At 43.3% G+C, this 26,400-nt stretch overlaps 1 protein-coding gene across 1 annotated transcript in view; it reads right to left on the bottom strand.

Moving 5' to 3' along the window:
* Positions 1 to 26,400, bottom strand: part of cd276 (CD276 molecule) — a 64,764-nt gene that overhangs the window by 36,906 nt on the left and 1,458 nt on the right. Inside the window, exons 2-4 of the mRNA XM_068731073.1 lie at positions 22,200 to 22,295; positions 11,322 to 11,672; positions 8,790 to 9,086 (exon numbers count right to left, since the gene is read on the bottom strand). Of these exons, the coding sequence (XP_068587174.1) occupies positions 8,790 to 9,086; positions 11,322 to 11,672; positions 22,200 to 22,245 (694 nt within the window). The 5' untranslated portion in view covers positions 22,246 to 22,295. The remainder of the gene's footprint in view (positions 1 to 8,789; positions 9,087 to 11,321; positions 11,673 to 22,199; positions 22,296 to 26,400) is intronic.

Raw genomic sequence — 26,400 nt, 5'->3', positions numbered from 1 at the left:
TGTGACATTTTCAGAAATAGGCTTACATGCTTTTTGGCTGAGCGTTAGATAAGAATCTCAATACCACTCTCATATCTTTCTGCTAAAAATAAAGCTAGCCATCAGACAGTTAGCTTAGCTCAGCACACACACTGGAAACACAGGAGAAACAGCTAGCCTGGCTGTCTAAAGGTAACAAAGTCTGTATTACAGCACCTCTAAAGAAGTTACCTTTGGGCTAAACTAGGCTAGTTAAACTAGGCTAGTTGGTTCCTCTGTTTCCAGTCATGCTAAGCTAACTACCTGCAAATGCACAGATATGAGAGTTGTATCGATCTTCTCATTTAACTCTCCGGCAGAAGGCGAATAAATACATTTGCCAAAATGTTGAAATAATTCCCTAAATCATACGTATTGCATCAGCAAACCTATTCAATAGGTTAAATTCCAACTCCCTTTCCAAACAGTAGCCCTCAGCTTGGTTGAACTAAATGTTTTGGTTCCACAACACAACCACGGTACTCTGAGACACTCTTAGCAGTGTAACCCTGTTTGGATTGCTTAACCCCTCTAACAACCACATCAGGAAAACGACCCGACATTACAAATGGCATCACTCTTCATCTGGTAGAGTAAGTGGGTGAAAGCATCGAGACAGATACATTATAGATATGACAGACTCTTGCGGTGTGGGTCACTGAGCTGTCTCTGCCGTTGACAGAGAGTTGCACTTACTGCGGCAACACACACACGGAGGGTAAGCGATGAAATTAAACACAGTTGACAATATTAATAAGGTAAGAGGAGCGAGTTTGTTTCCTCGTGGACAGTTTGTCTGTAATGAGCTGCAAGTTGTCAGGCTCTGGGGAGACAGGCATGGCTACCAAGTCCGAGCCAGTGGGAAGATATTAACGCAACCTGAAGAGGGTGTGAGTCATCGCGAGCTGCTGTCCGTTCAAACTGGTATCATAAGGAGCAGGACCGCAGCATGGCTTAATCACAGTCATTACTGTGATATTTGACACTGGGGTTGAAATAAAGGGCTCTGTAATAGGTGTTCCTTATCACGCAGTGAGTCAGCGGGTGCTTACGTATTTTCAAGTCAAGCTGTCAGTACAGGGGGAGGTGAGCCAGTACCAACACTACGCCTGCTTGAAAACTCCTGTCCTCTGGGACGCAGCCACACTCTGTCCTTAACTTCCATTTCACACATGGTAATCAATTACTGGTCTCTAGAGCTATCGAAGAAAAGAGCCACCTATCCTGAGAATAAGCTAAATCTCTCAAGGCCTCCTAATTGAAAATACATTATATTGCTAGACAATGCTCTTTGTGTGTAGCCAGCCACTAATTTGGACTGTTTGCATGCACAGAACAAAGCAATTTACTGAGGTTGCAAACATCTTTTGCAGGACAATAATTCATGGTGTTATCAGGTGCAGAGTTTAAACATCAAATAAACGGGCTGAATAACTAAATAAGCAAACTTTGAAGGTGTGCCCAGCTGTTTGTTGGTGGCTATTCTCCCAGTGACTCTGAAAAGCTGAAACTAATATGATTTCATATCGCGAAGCCAAGACTGATGCCAGACCTCCCGAAACCAATCCCTCTTACAGGATTTAGCAGGAGCTGTGTGAAATGTACACTGCAGGGCCCCACTGGTCCCAATGATAGTCCTTGCTGTGATTCCAAATCAAAATGAACCCAATCAATAACAAAAGAGGGCTTTTGTGTGTTTACTGCCATCATAAATACAGTGTCCTGAAAAGGAAAGCGAGGGAGGACAGAGAAAGACAGGTTTCCACCAGGCCAGGGACGGGCATAAAGATGTCAGACTGCTGTTTGAGAGAAGCTGGCAGTGGGGAAGATAACACTGCCATGATATGATGGACTTGGAAAAGATGAAGCCTGTTTTGATCACATGCAGAAGACAGGAATAAACTCAAGGTGTATGCACGTGACACAACAACACCTACTGTACAGAATGTGTCCACAAACAGACACTCATGCCCTTTTCTTACAGAACAAATGCCAAACCTGTCCTTACACTGAATGACAATTCTTTGGATGATGAAATTTTCTGGTTTGTTTAAAGTATGTTGTCTCTTTTATGTGATTTTTAGTCTGTTAATTGTGTTTTTATGTGGTGCTTGTGAAACTTTTACGCTGCCTTCTTGGCCAGGACCCCCTTGCAAATGTGATTCAATATCTCAATGCAATTATCCTGCTAAATTAAAAATAACATTTACAAAAAAAAGAGGAAAAAAGCATCATCCAGGAAAAAATACTATAATATCTATAATAGTATATTATATTGGCTTTCAATTCTGACAAAGAAAAGCATTTTGACACCCAACAACAGCAAAAAGAACCTTTAATGCCAAAAAGTCAAGATGGCAGAGAGGGAACGAGAATAAAGCAAAAATAAATCCCAGCACAAAAGAGAGGAGCTCATTTTATCTTTCGGATTGTGCCGTTCTAAAAGAGCAGTGCACAGACCAGAAAGTGCCCACGACTGAATCCAACCCAACAATCCCTCAGAGTCACTAACAGTGAGACTGGGAGCATGACAAATAACATTGCCCGGGCCATAATACAGGGATAAAATTCCCTATACTGATGGCCCAGCAAAAAACGCTCAAACGTCTTAGAGCGCTGACAGCTGCAAGTGGCCCGGGTTAATAATCCTGATAGGAATTAATGTGCTTACAATGGTGCCATTGCTGCCTACCTGAATTTATTTTAGATTGCCTACATTACTTCATCTGTCTATTCGGTTGTTTTCCCTGGCTGGGCTCCTGATAAGACAGAGCAAGCATTCAGCAAGAGAAAGAAGGCCTGTTTGTGCACTGGACACTAATTAATATAGTGCTCCGTCGGGAAAGTTGCCTGCTTGCTGCTCTACTGACAACAGATTCATTTATACTGCTGTTTTCTGCTTCTCCGAAGGCTCTGTTAATTGCATTTAAATTAGACCGTGTTCGGCGGAGAACAAGGACCAGCACAGTGGTTTGTTACAGAAGCTGGAAGCGAAAACATGATCTTGGGCAATATATTACCTCGAAGTCGATTGACAGAGCTTTTGATAGAAGGTCCTACCAGAGAAAGGCCCAAACCTGCTTGTAGTATATATCATGAATAATTTCAATTACTGCAATTTCACCCCAACAGTTGCTCCAATGAGAGAATCTTTGACCCAGTAGATCACTGCATCTTTCTGTTTGTCCCTTTGGCAATGCTAGCACAGCAATGCCTTACTTCAACTTAAGACACAAACATGTTTAGAACTGCCACACAACATTTTCAGAGATACTGGGGGAAAAATAATGTACATGACAATATTCAGAGGGAACACTCAGTGAGGGACTTCTTAGAAAACAAAAGAAGAATGAGAGCTTAATGGCTGGAGTAAGCATGGCAGGTAGCTATTTAAATGGCAATGTGATGCCAGGATCAACCTTTGAAGACATAATAATAGTCAGGGAAAAGGGGCAAGACAAAAAAGCGAGCTGGCACACAAATAATGAAGAAAAAAAGTGCTAAGTGTAATGAATAGCTGAATGCTCTGACGCAGACCACCTCCCAACAGCAAAAAGTGTAAGATTCCATCTTCACAGCAAAGGTCAATGTTTATATAGCAATTAAAGATGTTTTTTAACCTTGATTTACCCAGTGAAGGTTGGTTTACGATGCACGTGCTTCACAATCATTCAGTAACAAACGGTCTCCTTGGGGGAATGTGCCCCACAAAAACAGTGCGGTACCTGGAGTTGAATAAATCGCCTTAGAAAAGACTCTCTGTAGGAAACCGGAAGGATCTGACATTAATTCTCAGCGGCCGTGTGTATTCCATGTTCATTCCCGCAAGGGCATGAACATGGAATAAGCGACCGTGTTTATTCCTACACACGGGCCTTTGATGAAGTTGATTGAGCTGAGCAATGAGAGGGGGGACTCCTGTAGATTCAGGGGAGATTAATACTAGCAGCAAAGCCAGGCTGGGTCCATGACAGTCGGTTAAAGAAACATTTGACAAACAAGGGGACATCCTCTGTGATGCACAGCTTCTAAAACGTGGCCCGGACAATTTAACCAAGTTGTGCCATCTATGCATGGCACACCAACAGCAGTTCATATTTACATAACACTAACTTAGACGTTAAGTTTTGTTGATGTACTTCTGTGCTTTTTCAACACCTACTAAGTGCCATTATCAAGCTCCTACTTACTTAGAGTAGTATTTTCACCACGTATTAAAACGGAGATGGTCTTGCATTAGCTGTCTTTATTTCATGGGTCCATTATAAAATAATTAGCAATATTCTAAAAGGGTAACATTTTGAGGTCTGGGAGACAAAATACAGAAAGAATGACTATTAGGAGCATGAACTAAACAAAATTTCAACATGCAAGGAAACCAAGGGATGGGAGGAAACCCCACACTAACACAAGAAAGCAAGCCAATGCCACACAGACAGGACTGGGACTGGGGAGGAAATCTGGGATCCTCTCACTGTGAAGCAACAGTGCTAACCGCTGAGCCACTGTGTTGCCAAGTGAAAGCCAGAGAATGCCAGCTAGATAGTAAAATTCAGCAAAAAGCCTTCCACACCATGTGGGGTGAGCTCCCTCCCCTTCAGCGAGTCCATCTCCCGCCTGTCAGGCCGTAGTGCCACAACTCTGAGCTCAGCAAACGTTTTCGTCTCCATCTTGCTTTCTGTCATCCACTTCTCACCCCTCCTAACCCTGTCTCCCTAGCTCCCTCTCTCTCTATCTCCCTGCCTCATCTCTCTGTCTCCTTCCTTTCCCCACTCTATATATCTCCATCCGCACACTGTTCACTGTAAATGCTGTGCCAGCAGAGTGATGCCGGGGAAATGGCGCCATCCTCATTGAGAGAGCAAGCAGACGGAGTGGGGGTGGCGCTGGAGGGGCTGTTCAGTGACAGGCCCTGAAACCCAGCCATCAGAAAACACACTGCAGCAATCACACAGCTCCAGTAGATGGGATACACGGCTAAAGCTCCGCATTCAGAGAAGGATCAGTCCAAAAATGATAGGATATAGACTCTTGATCCCCCAAAACTCCAACAACATTATTCTTTTTGTGAGTGGAACAAAGTGGTCGAAATAGGCTGGGAGTGTGAGACAGTGCAAGCCGTCAAGAGAGGTGGAGGAGGAGGAGGGGGAGGGGGAGGGGGAGGAAGGGGAGGACAGGGGTTGGTTCATAAGCAAGCTGGCCAGGCAAGCAGACAGGCCACGGTTCATTTGAGGACTGAAGCTGCTCCTTTCCATCATTCAACTGTTCATTAATACCAGCTGTTCCTATGGGTCTCCCCGCAACTAAGCCTTGCTGCACTCTGCAAAACCTATCAATATCCCAGCTACACAAAAACACTGCCTATTGCAGCGCGCGGCTTAAAAAACTGTCCAGCGCTCCACAGGGCGTGTTTACAGAAATGGCTGTCTCTCTGAGATGCCTGATAATAGGGCGTGTGCGTACGTTATTGACAGGCTGGAAGCTTCTGGTGAGGTAGTTAAATGGGTGGTGACTACAGAAGAGGTTAGAATAACATGGGTGACTTAACACAGACTCTCAAAAGGGTGGCTCACGCCAGCCCACATAGTGCTCGGCTCAGTGTGTGTAAAGGGTTCAGTTTCTCAAAATTAACCTTGTCAAACTCCGGTTCTGCCTGGGGGGAGATTTGCATTACTAACGCAATTTTTCAATCAGAGATTGGGGGGAGTGTGAAATTTTAACATGCTTGTTCACTCTCTACCTTCTTACCATCATTGTGCATTCTTTTTCTTCCCTCCCATAGTCCATTTAGAATTTTAAGCAGATTTGACCCATTCATATAATAGGATTCTCCACTCCCTGAGTGTGGCGTGCGGTGTTGTGTGTTCCCTATATCAACTCAAGCTCGGCACACTCCACACTCTGCTACTCCACAGCAGAAGAGTTCTGCTGGGTCAAAATTAATTACAGAAGCTGTTAAGCACACACCAGCTGTTGTAAACAAATGCAAATACATTTTCATTCCAAACAAGCCCCCTTTTATCACGGCACACAAAATACTGTAAATCTTCTGCGTGTTTACCAACAACTTGGGCCATCATCAAGCAGGTTTTTCCCCACTTCATTTGTGGATTTGTTCCTATCACAGTCCCTCTTTCAATCTTTGCTTCATCACACTTCAATAACTCCACACTTTTTGGCTGGAAGTCCGTTTTGCTCTTGGACTCTTTCTTTGACAGGATCTGTTCTGACCAATTCCTTTTATTTTTTGAAGTTAGGGTAACAGCAGGACCATGACACTCTGAGTAAAGGAGATGACAATCAAAGCCTATATAAACTGCTATGATCCTTCCAGTATTAGGGCTGTGATCAGCAATTCATTTCATTAGCAACGAATCTGCCGATTAGTTTTTATTACATTTTTTATAAAATTACAAAAAAATTGTGAAAATGGATGTTACATTTTCCCACAGACCAAAGCAACATGTCAATGTCTTGTTCTTTCTGACTGTATATTCATATTCAGTTTACATAATGTATGACAAAGACAAGCCTCAAATCCTCACATTTAAGAGGATAGAAACAGAAGATTTGCTGAAAAATTGATTGAAATGATGAGCTCACTTGTGCAAATGCAAAAAAAAGAGTCCACAAATTCTCCTGCTGTAGCACAGATGGCTCCCACAGAGAGGTTCTCTGCACCATGAAGAAGAAAAGGGCCTTCTCAAAGGGCCGGGACCTGGAGGATCTGGTCCAGGTGAAAGCCCTATCAGCTGATTCCTGCTGCACTAACCTGTCAGCCCCTAATCGAGGACCATTCTGTACTACACAATGAGGGACTCATAAAGGCAATGCATGGTGTTTCTCATCCACATTAAACAGTGCAAAGCTTTAGAAGCACAGCACACACTATTTGGTTACTGTAGAAGACTGACAGTTTTTGGGTTGCACATAAAAAAAGGAAGGAGAAGAATGCTGCCAATCCATCACTCACAGGGAGTTTAGACTCTTGTCCTCTTCCAGGAGTGATTCAACCACTTAGAGAAATTGTCACACTGGCTATGACAATGTGAACGGTAGAACGGCTGTTCTCCACACAGCACAGCAGGGCACCCATGCTGGCAAGTAGTCTTAACTGTTTGTAGCTACTTTGTATTCCAAAGAGAGATGACAGAGACATTGGACTATGATGACATTATTGCATCCCTGAAGACCAAGCCACTATGTTTTACAATGTGAAGCCATCTAATAAGATTCAACTTTGGTATATAACTAACTGTTTCTGGCTATGTTGAATTGTCAAAATGTCCACCATTGGGGAACCGACCTGTGGAGTTAAAAGGTTTGGCTCAAGATGTATGATTTTAAACCCGATGGGATTGAAGAAAGGGAAAGACAAAATTGGAGAAGTCATTGTCCCTGATTCACAGTGACTCGCCATCCCTGAAAAAAGACAAAAATGCATGACTATTTAAATGACCAATCTAGATGACTCAATCAACATTTCTTCAAAATGAGAGTTTCATTTGTAGGGGGGAAATAGAGGAGACAAAAAATGTAGATTGGAGGTAATAAAAAGAGCATATCAATTTCAACCAAACCTGAAGTAGTGCATCAATCTGGCAAAGGTCAAAGGGTAATAGCAGCCACAGACTACTTTACCACTGGTACCTTGCAGTCATATTTCATTCTCACTGTGTGTTTAATGCCTTTCCACTACCCCAATGGCCCCTCTGACTAGTTATCTGTGCTGTTTTCAAAGAGGCCAACCAAACTGTTAGAAAGGCCAACCTCCCCTCAGCCGTCCGGCAAGCCTGACTTGCCAATCGGCCATCCTGTTTCCAGACAGCACAGTCATTTCCCAGCCCAGTGGAGCAGCACTCCATGACCTCTGCCTCGACCTCCGCCTCGACAGCCCGAGTTCCAGCACCAGCTCCAGCCCAGAGAGCAGGCACAGGCCACCTCGACTTATTTATGAGCCATTTCACACAGTGCTGCTCCCATTAGAGACCCAGCCTTGGCCCACCTTACACGGCACTCTCCTTGCACTTAACACATACAGTACACCGGCAGGACCAGGGGGACATGGGCGGCTGGGTGGTGATGGTGGGCGGGTCGAGGAGACCATTAGACCTATCACATAGGTACTGTCACACACCCGGCTAAAGATTACATCAAACAATCAGAGAATGACAAACGCATCAATCTACTTCCTAGTTGGCAAACATTTCCTGCGGACAGCTGCTTCGACACCAATCACTCCATCGAGCGCAATCTTTTGTCTACTTTTTATTACTGTATTGCCTTTTGAAATATGTAATGACCCTATTCAGGGAAGTGATCACCCACTGATCTAATTTACTGATGCAAAAGAACCCGACGGGTTTCGCTTATTGAACCATAATTGGACATTTCATTATTTGTCATTCATTTTGTTGGACCTGAACTGTTACTCTTTGCAGGAAACAGAAAGACAAAGAAACAAAGTCTCAACAGCATAAAACTTGATTGATGGATTGATTCACAAACGCATAGCAGACCATAATAAGAAACTCTGCTCATGCATGACTGAGAACAAGATTAGCCTGAGCTGGTAACATTCTAAAACTACAGGAAGCCAGTAAATATTAGCTTGTTTACTTTGCACCTGAATGAAGGTGACAACGTTGATTGGAAGACCTGGAAGCTATTTAGAGAGAGAGAGAGAGAGAGAGAGAGAGAGAGAGAGAGAGAGAGAGAGAGAGAGAGAGAGAGAGAGAGAGAGAGAGCGAGCGATGAAGACCGACACCCACTTGTGATTGTGACAAAGGCGTAGCCCTCCTCTCCCAGCAGTGGATTGATCAGTCCGCAGCTGTAGGTGCTATTGGGCTCGAGCACAACTGTCAGCACGCTGGTCATAGTGAACAGCCCTTCCTCATTGGCCACCAATGAAGTGGTGATGTTGTCTGTCAGGTTGCGCCCGCCCCCATCTTGCCATATCACGCTAGCTTCAGGATAACCACCGTAGGCCACACAGGTCAGGGCCACCTCATCACCTGGTCGCAGGTTGGCTTCAGGCTGCAAAGTCACCACGGGCTTGGAGTATGGGGCTGAAACAAGGCAAGAGTACACAAGAGGAAGAGGAGGAGGGGAGGGGTTGGAGGAGGGGAGGGGTTGGAGGGGGGAGAAAAAGAGGTATGTGGTGGGTGAGGATGGAGAGGGGATAAGGGAGCAGACACATACTGAATTTAGTTAAAGTCTCTGCAGTGAGAGTCACCCTGGGAACGGTTTGACATGATTCCCATTAAATTCTTAATTATATTTAGGGAGCTTAGCATAACACAGTGCTTAAGATCCCACAGACACAGACAGCATCTGTGGCACATCGTGATGCTGCATCCTTACACTCTTAATGCTGCTCTCTCTCTCGAGACCCAAACCGCTGAGCCCCTCCTAGAAAGGGAATACGGTGCAAAGCAGGAGGTGGAGGTGGACAGGCCTCGGAAGAAACTGGCAGGCTCAGAAATTTGGGGCGACTCAACGGATAACGTGGAAAAGAGCGTAGAGGGGTGGAGGTGAGGGGTGAATTGTCCGCCTCGGCTGAAATCACGCTTCTCCAATCCCTTGAGCTAAAACATGAGTATAGAGGTGGTGGAGGAATAGGCTGCTGTATTCCCAGAGCCAATCATTGCACAGCAAACAATGGGGTGGAGCTGAGGGCGAGATGAAATAGGTTTGCCTGAGCTGCTTTTTGAAAAGTGGACTCTCAACACAAAGACGGATTTAGCGCTGTACACACTAACTTCCCCAGCTGTCCATTTGACTGACAGGCAGATATCCAGCAAGGGATCCTTTCATTTTCTTCCAGCACAGCATGAAGGAAGTCTACAATGCTAACTGTAAATGTTGGCTAAAAATAGAACATCTATAAATTCAATTGCATAAAATGGAACCAATTTGTCACTGTTGGAGACATTCTTTTCTCTCTCCCAAGCCAGGAGGGAAAAAAATGTTATTCATTAACACTGCCTAATGCACATCCATCCTCGGAGAATACAGGAACAATCTCACCACAGATATAGAAATGGGAGAGGGAAGGAAAGGCACACAGTATCATTATAAATAAATAAAAGGCTCTCAGCTGTGAAGGCGAGAGATGTAGTCACACGGCGGAGAAGATGTTAGTGATGGCTGATTGACCGTAACAACAGCTAATAATCAAAGTCAGCAGATATTGACCATGACAGACCACAAACAGTGCTTATTGACCAAAAACACTGCTCAACAGCCCTGAGGAAACTATTTATCACCTACTCACAGAGAAGAGAGGAAATTATCATGAATCACCATCTCCACAGGTAATTGCATATTACATTTTACTACATACTATTAGTGTATATGTCTGTATAAGTGCTGAGGTTAAATCACTTCCAATACAATCAATTCAAGTGTAAAGTGAAACTATAACACAAACAGTAGGCAATTAAAGAGCATATATATATATGTTCATGGGAGCATTATAATTATCCTGGACTTTAAAACAATAAACCTGTGTGTGTGTGTGTGTGTGTGTGTGTGTGTGTGTGTGTGTGTGTGAGTATTATGTTTTTATATGAATCTGGAGGTAACCAATGCTTGGGCTTGTAGATAAAGTATAGAGAGCCTGCATTACAATCTGGGGGTGTGGAGATTAAAAGATATTGGCCACTAACAGGCAGAAAAAGAAAAAGAAAAGAAAATATGCTAATAGGTTGCATCATGGGAGATGTAGACGTTTTTTGGACTGTAACCCCTACCACAGCACTGACTAAAGGTCAAGATTTAAGGGCTTAAATGTTTTAATCTCTCTCTTGTGAATACCCCAACTTTATGAAGTGCTATACTAAATTGCTTGAAAAGGGAATTAATGAAAAACAATAATAATACACCTGCACTGTAACTAATTATCTTATCATCAATTCATCTCTCAATTATTTTTCTTTATAATTCAATTCATCATTAAAACACCAGTAATTTTTGCGAAATGTAAATAATGAGCATAAGGTTGCCTGTTTTGTGACTTTTTTGCTTGTGAAAGAGAATTTAATCCATTATAAATGTTGATTAAAGTCAGTCTTGGTGTGTGTTCGTATATTTAACAGGAACAATACAAGTAAACAATGCTACAAAAGGAAAAGGACGTAATGACCTTTGTATAAGCTGTCTAGCTGAAGGTAATTTGCAGTCCGTCCCTGGTTGTTTTTTGTGAACATGTGTATCCACTTTCTATATGCCACTGGTCACAAGTGACCATGTGCGTGTTGATCTGGTTCTACACATGTCATGGACGTCACGGCTGGACTCACCGGCCACCTGCAGCAGCAGAGCAGCGCTGCCGTAGTCCTGCACCCTGACGAAGCAGGTATAGCTGCCTTCATCAGCCACCACCACCCTGCTGAGCAGGAGCGAAGCGTTGCCGAGGCCCAGCTGAGCGGGGAATAGGCTGGTACGGTTGGCGAATCTCTCGGCCTGGTCCGCCAGCTGGTCGCGTCCCCCCCAGTACCCGTGCACACTGCGTTTGGTGTCTGTCAGCTGCCAGAAGACGCTCAGATCAGACAAGTTGAAGGAGTTGGCGTGGCTGAAGGAACAGTTGAGTGTGGCATCCCTGCCGTGCAGCGCCACCACTGGCTGCTCCGGGACTAGCACTTCCATCACAGCTATAAGAGAGGAGGCGGGACATACGAGTAACGGTCATTTAACGATTAAGATCCTTGAATTGAATGACAAAATAATTGTGTTTTTATTTACTTAGACTTATTTTACATGTTAGAAAATGTCAGGTAAACTGTTACAGCAAAATATGTTGAATACACTCAACTCTAGGTAGTCTAAAATAGACAATAAACAGTGTTAGTAAATACCACTTTGCCCAGGTCTAGTGTAAACATACAGTATTCACTGAATCACAGCATTCATTCAGTGTGCTGTGTTCAAATGTGACAGACTGAAACCTACTCAAATTTGAATACCTTAAAAAAAAAAAAATCAATGCAGTATTTTGAAATATATGCTGTGCCTGCTTCAGAAACATCCACTCTGTTTGTGCAGCATGTAAGCGCAGAGCAGGTGAGGCAGGATGAAGGCGGGGGGGAAGAAGAGGAGGGATCTGGCGGTAAGCATTAGGACTTTGTTTGCGTTCCTATAGGCTTTGCCTCCTAGCGATGGCTCAGTGTGCCAAAACTCAGCGATGAAAGTGCCAACATCTGTATAGCTTCAGTGAAATTGTTAGGTAAATGTTAAAAAAAACATGTTGGAAGTGGGGTATAACTTCAGTAAAACTCTTGAGTGTGTGTGTGCCTTTGTGGGAATGAAAAGTGACTCTGCTTCTCTCAAAACACTTCTTCTACTCAAAGGCTGCAGATTTTTTTCTGTGCATGTGTGTGCGTGTGTGTGTGTGCGTGCACTTGTGTGTATTGTTTGTCTAGACTAGGCCAAGAGCAAAGAGTACACTGCATAATCATGCTGAATTAGTAGCCATCTCAGGCGGTCCAGAGTACATCCATAGTATTCTATGAGTCAGCATTCTCCATTGATCCCTGCCTGCTCTTATACAACTCTGAAACACTCATCAGTATCACAGGGGAGAAAAAAAGCCAGCCGGCCCCAGGAGCAATACACTCTACTTTATGCTCAGCCTCTCTAATTGTTATAATCACAGTGGCATTTTAGCCTCCTCACCCATTTTTAAGCTCTGTCAGTCACACAGCCAGCATCAACGTCGAAATTGCTGTAGAGGAGATTTGACTGACTACTTCCCCTATCAACGACAAACAATTCTTTCATCTGAGAGCGGTCATATATGGCTAGGTATTGCTAAGTCAAGGCAGACCTATTTTCAATCACATTCAAGCCATTCCCAGCTAGGTAGCCCCTCCACATCACACCACAAACAAACCTGCTCGTCTGTAGGAGCAGTGCCACCTACTGGCCAACTTCAAGTGCAGAAAGTGGTACAGAGAAACGCACAGATTGCTGTACAAATACCACATGAATGCCATATCTAAAACAGAGTGCCGGGCCCAAACTGTTCTGCCTTTTCAGAGTGAAAAGAGTTTTTTAGAACAAAATCATTTAATAATCGTAGTATACAAACATTTAAGTGATGGACTCTTTTTTAAGACATATTTGTTTCCTCCTCAAGAAACACCTAAGACACCTAAAACTGGAAGCAGTATACATCGGGGAAACAATCATAGGGTATTACTTTTTGAGCAAAATGATGCTCTACAATTTTAGTAGAGCTTTTTTTTCCCCTTTTCTGCGATTAAAAAAGCTCTCTTGGTGCTGCGGGGGTTTTCTATTGCCCGTATTGTGCCCACATTCACTCGGCTGGGCTACAGCAAGGCAAACAATCCAGAGGAGTTATCAGGGCAAAGCATGAGAGGAGCGGGCGGTATTGTGCCGCCATCAAAAGGGATAACGGAGCAAATTTCTGGAGTGTGTATTTATGCTGTCTTTGGAGGTGGCCCAACCTTCGCGGTAATGAATAGGTTGCTGGTGTTTTTTTTTTGTAGGAGTGGAGGGTCAGTGACAGCCCTCTATTTGACGTGCATGTTGAAGGAGGAGGAGAGAGAGCAATTAAATCACTCCCCGAGCAGCCTGGGATGACTCACACCACTGAGTTCATACAGGAAGGGGGGGGGGGGGACTGAGAGAAAGAGAGGCGAGCGTCGACCTCACACTTAAAGATAATATCTGGAAACAAGCCAAGGGAGAGGCTGTGGTAGAGCCTCGCACACTAATCCCTCAACACAGACCAAAGCCATGTCAGAGAGGAGAAAGAGATAGAAACTCCCCCTTTCTAATTCCACATCTCTTCACTCACTGCTTTTAACCAGTGACCTACCGCTTGCTCCAAGGCCCTGGGAGGACGCAGCTCTACACGGGGACCTTGTGTAGAGACGCCGACCTGCACTTGCAAAGAGAATTCAAGGGGAGCATTTTGCAATGCATCGAGGTGATTGGACAGGAGGGCAAGCTAGGCCGTCTGACGTCATGGAAAGCACGCATCTGATGTCCTATTCGTCAGAGGTGAAATACCACAAGCCAAAGTGAATCACTGCGCACTTGGCTGTTTTTTGATCTGCTGCCGTTCACACCAAACAGCCTGCTCCGTATACTAGCCGCATGTTTGATCGTCTCTCCTCAGGTCTGCTCTCGAACATGAAAACAAATGCATTCTCCAAAGAAACAAGTGTAAGTAGCAGAGGTTAAAGATTACAACACAAGCGGTCTTTGGTGAAGGGGGCCGGGCCAGCACCTTGTAGCCAGGCCCGCGGTGTCTTCTCAGGGGTAAGTGGGGATCTCACCTCTCCCTTCTCCCTTTTTTCCATAAAGAGATGCTCAGAAGCCATAGAGGGCAGGCTGGGAGACGTCAGGCTGTGGGGATTTACACGCTGCACTTTGTGTTTATGGGCCTCAGCTCTGTTTGAGTGCCTGCGAGACAGAGACGGGCACTTTCACAGTCGACATGAAATAAACTCATTACAGCCTTCGCGAGCGCTGGCAACGGGCCCCGCTTAGCAGCGAGGCAGAGGGCTGGCTAGAAAAGGCTGCAAGTGATCTTCACACTGCTCTCCATTCTACTTTCAAGAGTACACACCACCTTGTCACCATCAAACCTCCTTCCATCTTGCTTTCCCCCAGGTCTGCGAGGCATGGGTGCTGCTGGATTTGCCTCTACGATGTTACTTGTATAGTGAACTGATGCTAGCTGGGGCAAGTGGGGTGAGCGTGGAGGCTGAGTGTGAGACAGACAGCGTAGGATGCAAGCAGACAGCAAATAGGAGGATCACAGCTTTCATAGGGGAGGGTGCGTGCAGGGTGACTCACGAGGCTGTTGGTAAATAAAATCACATCATCCTAGCAGATACATAGGTATCTGCTAGGATGATGTGATTTTATTTTAAATTACGGTATGTGAGATTATTAGCCCTCACCAGTCAATCTAGGCAGTTATTTGACTGATTTGACCTTAAATGAAACACACCTGCGTTGGTTTTACAGTTGAGCAAACTTCCATCTAACCTGAACAGATGATATCTAAAGATCAGGTGCAGCTCAGATTCTCTGTATTTCACTGAAATAACAACATACGTGAACTGAAGAGCTACTGTATGGTCACTAAGGAAGGTAAGTGGTGAGGTAAGTAGGTCAGTGCCTCCTTAACAAGCACACTTAAACTGTGACTATTAACAGGCCTTTTTCATGGCGGACATTTTAACATAGCAAGAGAGCTGAAGTAATAACGAATCAATAACGGCTACATGCCATTAAAACATATTAGTTCTGGGGCACTGGTATTGTAGCAAACCCTACTGGGACACTGTGACATTAATATCTGTGAGTCTGTCTTTTCATTGATGTTTTATTTATAGTAATAATTGAACATATATCATATAACTTTGAATTATTAATATTTTCAGTGAATGACAGGCTAGAAAGACATGGTAGACTTTCAATGAAAGGAGTTGGGATTCATTTGTTTTACATGTATTCTGCTGTATTTGTACATTTTCACTAAATAGTTGCCTGGATTATTATTCTGTTATTTGGGGTTTTCAGCAGCTTTATACTTTGTAAAACTGACTTATTGTGCTGATACCATGCACATTGGGAAAGTTTAAAAAGGTACTAAACAAAGACAAAATGAATGCATAGAAATGTGCTAAAATTAACCAAATGAAAGTAGACTCATCAAATGCAATACAGGCAAGACATGAATCTACAGACCACAAAGTAACTAACCAGACTGCAGCCACAATGCGCAATATTCTAATAAGACTTTCTAAACGGCAAGAGTGCACTGATTACTGGGAAGTAACTCACTTTCGTCTTGTCACTCACTCACAAATGTGCACCGCAAGCAGGCAAATGTGTGGCACAGCAGAATGTGCAGAGAGCTGCATCCGTATTCTATTTACTAATATGTACACTGAACCTTTCTAACTTCTTATCCTGCAGCCGCAAACGTGAGTCAACAAATGGCAGACGGAGTATTATGTGCTAGCACATCCTGTTTTACTACACACACCTAGGGATGATATTTAAGAAGTGGTGCCAAATTATCACATATTTTCTCTCACATTTCCTCACAGCGCAGCATAAATACACCAATAAATCCAACGGACACAGAGATTGACAACAATATAAGTATGAAAAAAGAAATGTTATAAACTGGGGGGATGGATACCATACCGAGATGGAAAAGTGTTGTAATGGTCATTTGTTGCTGTGGAAACTGGGTGCATTTAGAATCCGTTAACTGAAAATAAACTTTCTATGACCACATTGCAAGCCTACAATACCCAAATTAAAGCAATTCAATAGAAAGGACTTGAGAAAAGTCTTTCTCAGAGGCTGAAAGTATTCCTTTGATCATCCTTCATTTATATCCCAGCTCAGCTAGAGCCACAACATGCTCCAGTGGTAGTGAGTTGTATCAAACTGTTGATCATTGCAACACTCTATCAGCTTATCCCTCCTGAGGAAAAAAAAAAAACACTCCACATTTCAAAATACCAATCGTGCTAGAAATGATCAGTTCTGTGTGAGTGCGAGTCCGATTTTGAAGTTATGGTTATTTCAGTTCTGCTTTTGTTTATTGATTCAACAACTTGAGAGGAATGCCTTTGCACTTTGTGCAGAAGCAGTAACAACAAGTAATTAAACATGGATTGCAATGGATTGCCTTAGTCTTCCTGGAAAAAGGAAACAGGTACAAGTACAAGTGTCAGTTAGCATTGGCTTTAATCAGCCGTATCAGTGGTATCAGTATCCATACACTCTAAACAATATCCAGTCGTACGCACACACCTTGCCACACATAATTTCATGCAGAAACAGACTCCCACAGGCCAGAGAATGCATTGATATTCCACACCTGCATGACTCCTGACAGCTCCACAGCAACACACTGTCGGAGGAATTGGACACGAGGTACTCTGACACTACAATGGAGATGCTGTTACAAAGCTGCTCTGGAGCAGAGAGGTTCCCATCAGCATGACCAGCAACAGCCAAATAAACAAATACACACGTGTATGCGGCACTAGTACACAGGTACACAAGTCGACACACACACACACACACACACACACACACACACACACACACACACACACACACGCATACACACACACACGCATACACACAAGCCAACAATAGGAGAGCAGATATATTCAAGTTAGTCATTTCTAGAGCAATCTGGAAGGATTATTTTAACAATTCACTGACTTCAGACGCAATTCATATATCGATGCCCAGCACACATGAAGACATACATTTTAACATGCAATTCAACACCAAATTCATGGCCTTCCAGCTCAATAGGCAATACAACTTCACTCCCAACTTGACTCAGTCCGATACCGACTACATCCACACAAAGCCTCTCCACATAGAGCTAAAAATGGCGACTCAATAACAGACGGTGAACAGTTATATTCACCCAATCATTTGGGTTTGTTAAATACAATAAGTACACATGTTTAAAGGGTCTCGCTCAAACCCTGTGGAAACCAATGACATGGAAGGAAGAACAACGAGGATATAGGACACATAGAGAATATTGAGCCCGAGCACTGGAGGGGGCAATATTGACACAGCAAAGTAAACAGGTGCAATACTAACAGACCGCAATGACAGTAGGGTTCAGTCGGACAAGAAGAGAAGCAGCAGGGATATGCTTTTACAACACTGCCCCCCTCTGTTGATGAATGTAATTGCAGCGCAACACATTTTCACTCTGGACATTTTTGCACCACCTGAACATCAAAGGATTTTGCTCAAAGGATCCGTGAGCCCTTTCATACCGATTATTCTTATGATATAACCAATCCCTGTAAAAGTCTTAGGGGAAAGCTAGCTTTTGATTCCATGCTGTCAGGAGCAGATGTACATGTCCATAATACTCCCATTCGGAAAAAAATTGCATCTGGAAAAAACATTAACGCAGTGATGGGAGTGCATGCGCAGTACGCATGATTTGGTCTGAAATTAGCGATCTGAAAAAGAGCCTGTGTCTTGAGCAGGGTTGATTTTTTAAAATGGCACCTCAGTGGAAGAGGCACAATATGGATGAGATTAAGTGAGACTTGAAGCCTTCTGCGGTGTAAAAGGGTCACTTTCAACATTAAGCTCTGAACATAATCTCTTCCTCCCCCATTTTTGCTCGAGGAACTCATCACGGAGTGTGAGTGCCCTCACTCAGAGAGAGATACAGGTGATGGCAGACAGCACTGTCATAAATCAAGATGGGTCTCACTTTTGTGCTATTCTCTTTTCGTTTTTTTTCGCTCTGTTTCTCGCTCCCTATCTCTGCTCCCTCTGTCGTGCCTCCTTCATAGATGTATGCCATCTCATTTCCCGTCAATAACCTGTTAATGGGCTCCGGCAGTCAGATAATATGGCCGCCTGAAGAACAGTGGGAAGATAAGGACAAGTTTCTGCCTTTACGAACCTGAGAGACAGACAGAGCCTTTGATGAGTGGGAGGCCGGTGATGGAAAGGGGAGGAGCGGTGTGGTGCAAAATGAAGGGTCATAATGTCAGATCTGATTTGAGTGCAGCTAATTTCTCTTAATGGCATACATCCACTATAGTCATTATTACAGAGGAGCCAGAAAGAGTTGATGAGGAAGACAAAGAGGAATCTTTTTTTTCCCTCTCCTGATCCCTCTGATGAGGCAGGTGTTACCATCTGCTGTCTTATGAAATTATATTTTTCTAGCGCTTTCACAGGTTCATATCCTTTGCTGATTCATGGTTTCATGCACCAGGAGCAATGCGAGGTTAGGCACGGGTCAGTTCGTCGCAAGCTGCGCGTCGTCTCGATGACAGAGCCCCCGCCCCCCCCTGCTGCTTGACATCACCACCGCCACACCACCGAGGCAACACCCTGGAGGTGGGTGTCTCCCTGTGTCAGCTGCCGTTGTGTTGCTTCCTCAGCGAGTCAGCGGCCGTGATGCCTTCCAAGCACAGATCAGCATCCGTTCAACCCATTCATCACAGCCCACTAGGCACACAACAGACCCACATATGGCTCCAGGCCCCCTCTTCCCCTCCAGAACTGCAATCTCGGCATATTAACCGTATCAATGTTTTAACAATCCCACGAGGCGGAATTTTTAGGACTTGTTGAAATAATCATGAGGCGCTTGTTGGGTAATGCACTCAGTTTCAATGAGCACACTGTGAGAAAGGCAGAGCTGGGAAACCGGTGAGACAGAGGCAAGCCAACAGAGACTGGTCATTATGTATTCATTGCGGCGAAACCAATCTTTGTTGAGCCTGTCCTCGATTGTTTTTAAAAGGATACTTCACTGGACGCAATCAAATTAGCCAGAACATCACAGATATGGGGTAATAACCCTAAATTGAATTTCTGCACACACTAAAGTGTCCCCTCTCTGCAGAATCAATTGCTGTGAAGAGAAAAGGAGGACAGGAAGAGGGCATTCATAGTTAGCAGACCTTTAAAAAGTACACCAGAGATGCAGGCATGAGCGGGCTATTTTCACGCTCCGGAGCCCTGCCATAATGTGTGCCTGCTGACTACTATGCTAGATGCAATCTATCCAATTATGCTAATTAATTTGAATTACCTTACAGCTCCCATCACTGGGAGGGGAAATTGGGTCAGCTTTCCATTTCTGCAGTTGCATGAATACAATTCTCTTCCATTGTTTGGGTGCTAAGAGCCGCACACAGCGAGCTCTGGCAGCCTAGCCGCTGCGCTAACTGAACAGAGACTGACAACAACAAGCAATTAGCTAGACAGCCTCCTGTTAGCTCTGCCACTGGCTGACACTGCTGTGTGCTGTGCTGGAGTGAGCCAAGGATGCTACTGTACTCGGCTACTGTTCAGTCATTACTGTACATGTGCAATGACATTTCACACATTTTACTGACATTTGTAACCACTTCGGGTTATAATGAGCGTGGTAAAAATAAACCTAAGCCATTATAAGCAACCAGCGGTGTCAAGGGTCAAAGCCAGGCTGGGCCGGAGACGCACACTTCTTCTTGCTTTCGCATCCTCAAATAGTGCATTTCAGCACAAAACACAACAACCCCTTACAGACAAGGCTCCTGCCTGCCGCAGTGACACAACAGCTGTGCAGCGCTGTATGAGCAACATCAGGGAGAGGTTTCACAGAGAATGATCCATCATCTGACTACTGAGTCAGGATACAGCTGGGAGCTACAGAGGCAACGTTGCTTCGTCGGGGATGACAGTGTTGTCGTGCGCTGTCCTTGTGTTTGTCTTCCACAAATACTGTTCTCATGATAAGAAGTGTGCTGCCAGAGACCACAAAGTGTAATCGGGTCTGCTGATATGGGCACTTGCAGGAGTTATCGAGCAATGACACGGCTGAACACTGGGAAGATTACAGCCAGTAATCCCAGGGAGGGACCTGGAAGACCTGGGAGACCCTGAATCACATCGACACAGACATGCACACAAATATATACACATATACACACACACACACACACACACACACACACACACACACACACACACACACACACACACACACACACACACACACACACACACAGACGCTCATATAATGACACATGTCTGTAGGGTTTCTGTTTGAGTGGTTTATAAATCAAAGGCAACCAAATTGACCTTTAATTAGTTACCGAGATAATTACTGTTGTCATAAACAGGTAAAAAAAATAATAAGACTGCATTAATTTGTCTGCCCACAAGTTTATCAAGTTCGTGTCACTGCACTCTAAATATTAATTAACTCAGAAATGAAGTCAGATTGTTTTTGTCTGCATTGCTCCGAAATGCACCTGAAACTCTGGCACAGTTGAACACTAAGTCCTATAAGCTCCAATAAGCAAGTGGTGTTTTTTGTGTCATCATACAATGTCACATGTTCGGACCATAGCATGAAACTAGACTCCAGCTAATTCACTTAGTGCTCCAGTTAGCAGAGAGAAACTGAATCATTGTGTGAGCTACAATAGCCCATTACCCGCGAGTTAAAGAGCTCCATCAGTCCCCGACACCTCCTCCTCCTCTTCCCTCCCGGTGAGAGGAGCGAGTTTGCGGACGCCACACAGCCGGTAATGAGCAGGCCGCAGGCCCATTTGTGCTGGGAGAGAATAGGTCCCTAATGAACCACCGGAGACACTTATGTCCACTGAGTCAAGATTGAAATGTGCCACTGATGGCTGAGTGGAGGTTGTGTCAGCTCAACCAGAGAGCAGAAAAGGCAAAAAATAGCTCTTTTTAAATGATGGTGTTTTGGACAATAAAAGTTCTTTGTGAACTTTGTGGGTAGTATGTAGTATCTAGTACACAGAGTCCAGTTTGCGCATGTAGAAAAAAAAACTTTCAGATGTAACACTTCCTCCTTCTTCTTTAGGCTACTCATTAATATAAAGGAATAGCATTTGCTGTAAGATTTTAGTTTCCATGATGTGTCAGCCACACACCGGCTAGGAAAAGGTTGGTGTTAAAATATATGCACTGGCGATCCCTCTTTTGACATTCCCAATTCCACTTCTTTTATTCACCGTGTCTTGAGACGTTATCAGGCCTGCACAGGCTATTTGTCTCTCTTTTATGATGACTCAAGTTTTTCTTCGAGCACCATTTCTACTGAAGCAAAACTTTTGAGTGTGTGAGTTATGAATCCTCAGTTGCTACATCAACCACAACCCTTCTTCCCGGTGTTATAAATATAAGAGGATGACTTCCCCACCGCACTCCTTGAGTCACAGAAAAACTGCACTTTTAGCACTTTTCATCGAGGGCCTCACCCTAGCCCCAAGCTCTATTCCTCACCTGTCTGGAAAAGGGCAAAGCTATTCTGTTTTACAAGCTGAATTATCACAAAAAATATATAAAACACACACACAGTTGTAACCCTGTAAAAACTCAACTTAAAAATGAAAAATGTCTCTTTTTTTACTCCCTGAGGCAGGACGTCTACATAAATAAGACTATGTTCTTTGTCAACTTGTCTGGATGGTTTAGAGTTTAAACAAAGATGGGTTTATAACTTTTAAAGTATTGGCACATTATTTTTGGGAGTAGCCTCATTTGAACTGGGGGGAAGACTAATAGGCCCTGCAGGACATGTTGTTTAACAGGCACTGGCATTTCCCAGTGCGGTGACTCTGATCTAATGGCAGGGCAGAGGCAGGGGCGACACCCACCCATAGCTTGGATGGCCAGCATCGCGGGAAGCAGGAGGGACAGCATGCTCTTCCAGGGTGGATTGGAACCGCAGGTCAACTTCTTCAGACACAGCGCTGCAGGGGAAAAACACAGACATCTGAGGAGGTGGAAGATTGTAATAACATGGAACACAACAGCACTACAATACAAGACTATAAGTGGACAGAAGGCTGATTAAGAAGTGAGACATAAAAGAGTTTTCTGTCTTTGTTTCAGCTTGCTTTGTCTCTCAAGTGGGTGGAGTTTGGGATAAACATTTTTCATGAAGTCGAGTCTATTTGACAGTATATTTTTATTTTTTTAGATTAACAAATGTATCTGAATGAGATCATTGCAGTCTTTTCTGTGACCTGCTCAAAGCTTTTCCCCTTCAGAAGGAGTGGAGCTGTGATGACAAATGGGGACTTCCAAAGTTGACAGGAAACAGCTGAGTCATTCTCTCTGCTTTCTAAAGGGAAAACACAACTTTAAGAGTGAGCGGAGGCCGACAAAACTAGCCTGTCCATGTCTACGTCCACTCTACCTACATGAAATATGTATGAGGTATCATTTTCAGAGAGATTGGTAGAGGTCACTATTTGTTTCTGTATTTGTCTGAGACTAAAAAAAATTATTTTAAATAAAACTGGAGGTATTTCTTTTTTTCATTGATAGTAAGCATAAAAAATTTAACTCAATAGGATTTTTTTAAATAATACAAAATAAAATAGCACAAAACTAATAGCTTGTGATTTGAAAAATATCAGATTTGTATGAATATCTCAAAGCTAGAGAGACACACTGTACATAGATGGATACACAGAATGTCTGTGTCGAGTACAAAAAGGAAGGAAGACAAAAACAGAGAAAGGAAGATTTTAAAACAGACTCAGCATTTGAAACAAATAGGGTATTTCTACTTTATTAATCTAATTTATAAACATATCTAGAAAGATTCTACAGTCATTTGGGTCATTGGATATCTTCTCCAGGTAACTGTATTGTGTTATAATGTGCGAGACATATTGAAGCAGAAAAGAATGTGAGCAATAATCTACCATCTGGTGTGACAACATTGCTCAGCACATGAGCACGTGGTTGTGCTTCCTTTCTGTTTCTGGTGAGTCAGTCTGTCTTCCCGTCCGACTTTATTCTCAATTCCTCTATAAACACCCTGGAAGCAGGCGTCTGTGCCCTGACAGTGTGTGGAAGCTGGATGAGGAATATCATGGTGGATTAACGTTTTAAAAGTATCCTGATGGCAAATGTGTTGGTTTATAGAAAAATTAGACAATCTTGGGGAAAAGTTGCGTAGACGATGTGTTGCTTTCAGCCCATTGATCCCAGTGTCCAGCGTCACAGGGTCAGATTGGGTGTGTATATACCGGGTGCTTTACTCTCAGCAGCAGTGTCTTTTTTGAAACTACCACTTGGAGTCACCAAATTACAAACCCTATACAAATAGGGAAAGTTATATGAAGCTCAACATACAGTATCTTCTAAGGCTGGCATTCAAGATGAACAGCACACATCAGCAAAAGCAACAGCTACTCATAACGCTGGTTGGTATAAGACGGCCTAGTGGTTGGTCAGCGTTACATTGAGGAGTGACTTGTGGACAACACATGCTGTCAGAACAAAAGCCAAGCAGCCAGTATCCCATGAATATGAAAATATGATCTACTCTTTATAAAGAAAGGAAAGCAGCAGCCATCTAGAGAATTCAGCATTTCTATTTCGATGTGTGAAAATGTTTTATATCTAAAGAAGTGTTTTTTAGAAGTTTAGTAATTTAGTTTGTCATTATAATGTTCCATTTTTATCCATTTAAACTTTGTGATCACACACTGCTGTCACTTACATATCACACACACAAACATATATATATATATATATATATATATATATATACTGTATTATTGAGCAGCTAAATGTCTCACAAATCTACAACTAACAGTTCAGGTAACTTTGTTTTTATACATTTTGGACCAATAGAAACGCATTAAAAATTGTGGAAGGCCACTTTCAGATCAGTTTATTACTATGAATGATCATATTGATGTCAGCTGTAGCTCCACCTCCGGCTGAAGTAAAATCTTTTTCCATTTATGGCTTCAGCAGAGAGGATGTGGGCAGCAGCGCAGCTTCATCACTAACTTTCCATAAAAGAACACTCACCATTCGCTCCGTGGACTCTCAGAAGGCATTAGCTTGCCGGAGACCAACTCAACAGAGACGCTTGTAACAGTATCTGAATCTCCCAAGACATTTACCCTCAGAGGCAGAGAATATGGGTTGTTCACTGCACAGGCATTCAAAGATGTGCATAAATATTCAGTGAAGAAAAGGCCAGAAGGGGCAAGATTACTGTAAATAAATCTGGTAGCATGAACTGAAATGTGCCAACACACCAAACCACAGTCTGACTGCGCCTGTGTTGTCCAGACACCAGGACGCCATCAAAGGGAACTTTACTGAATGACTCAAGTGCTTTACCGACCCCATGCGAGCAAGCAAACGCTGCCTTCTTCCTTTCATTTTACGATTCAACTTTAACGATTCCCTTCAATGTCAGAGATCAAAACAAGCTGACCACATTTGCAAGCCGCAACCTTAAAAATATAATGACACGGTCAAATTTAAGTTTATGATCACTAAAAGTTGTATTTTTTAAAAAGCTATGCTATCCATCACTATATTACACCAACATATCAAAACTACTGCTGGTTCTTTATTCAGATTTCAATGCTGTTCAGTAAATTAACTAATAACGGTGCTCCTTAAGTTGAAGACCATTAAAATGGAAATAGAAATGGTCACTGAAAGACTGTTTAACAGTCTGAACGTCTTGGATATCCTTTAGTGATTGGTCGGCAGCTTTTGGGCCATAATCACCAGTGTATTTCATTTTGACACTGCGCTAAGGATTATTAAGCTTCTTACTGAGGTCAAAGAAAAGAGAAATGACTGTGAAGTATCACAGAACATTAAGATTTACTATTTCGCCATAGTCACTGCACCATTGCAGTATACTTTCGAGAAATCTGACAGTTTGTCTTTTTACTGACACTACTGTTCTTGAGTCCACTCTTCTCCTAGACGAAAAGGCCATTCTTAAACACCATTAATATAATGAATCGGACTGACCTTCTGCTCAAATGTCTCATTGGCATATGGCTGGCACCATTGCCAAGCTTCTCAAACCATTGGGAACCATTCAACCCTTGGCTATAGGGATATTTCCAACCTGGAAGACACCGGTTCCATAAAAGGACCGCATCACGGGACGAGAGTGAGCCTTTCAAATCCATATGGCAGCGGTGGGGAGAATTTAGCAAGCCCTCGGGTGACTGAATTCACTGCATGGAGGGAAATGTTCCCCCATAGCAGTCAAGTCAATTAGTCAAATTATACATTAGCTTGTCAAACTAAAGAGAGAAGAGCTCCATAAACTTCCAAGAAAGCTTTATGGGTCAGATGTTGTCTGAAAGTTTTACTTGACAACTTTCTTTTTAACGACTGACACTCAAATTTACCATTCACACTAGGCCATGCATCAGTGTCATACAGCAATCTAATAATAAACGAGAACGCAGTATATTAGACTGTGTACTTTTACCACACTGATAAGTAGCAACTGGGCCTACGTGTCTTCTGAAGACCAGAGACGTGTATCAGTATGCAGTGTGACGGACACTCAAACATCCTACTTTTGTAAAGCCACAGGAGCCAATTTAGAGTAACCTTTATCTTATGGCAGCTTGACATATATGTGTATTAATATGGAGATTAAATAATACTTTGAACTGTCAAACTGCAATGCAATCACATCCCTGGAAACTGCGATAGAGCATCGTGTACAGTGTCAAATAACATCATTATCTCTCCACTATGTCAGGAATCATTTCCTACACAAGTCCGAACGGTAAATACAACTTCCTCACACATTCCACAGGAAGCTGCACCTGCCAGCAGACCACAGCTGCACTATCATGTGATAAGGGCAGCATGAGGCCAGGCAACAGCCTCACTGCATCTCCCATTATAATGATTCCCAACCTTTTCTGTTTGTGATAGGTCAGGAATAAATAAGCATAGTTCAGTGTAGCAGGAATATATATTTCATATGTCAGCTAAACTTCTCTATTGTGTTAATTATTTATTGACCCTTAAGATTTGTCTTGTGGCACCTTGTTGGGT

This window comes from Cebidichthys violaceus, unplaced genomic scaffold (assembly GCF_023349555.1).
Source record: "Cebidichthys violaceus isolate CVI_PGR_0920_01 unplaced genomic scaffold, fCebVio1.0.p SCAF_5, whole genome shotgun sequence".
In the NCBI taxonomy this organism is placed as follows: Eukaryota; Metazoa; Chordata; class Actinopteri; order Perciformes; family Stichaeidae; genus Cebidichthys; species Cebidichthys violaceus.
Note: the sequence above shows the minus strand (reverse complement) of the source record. Positions and strands in the feature narration are given on the sequence as shown.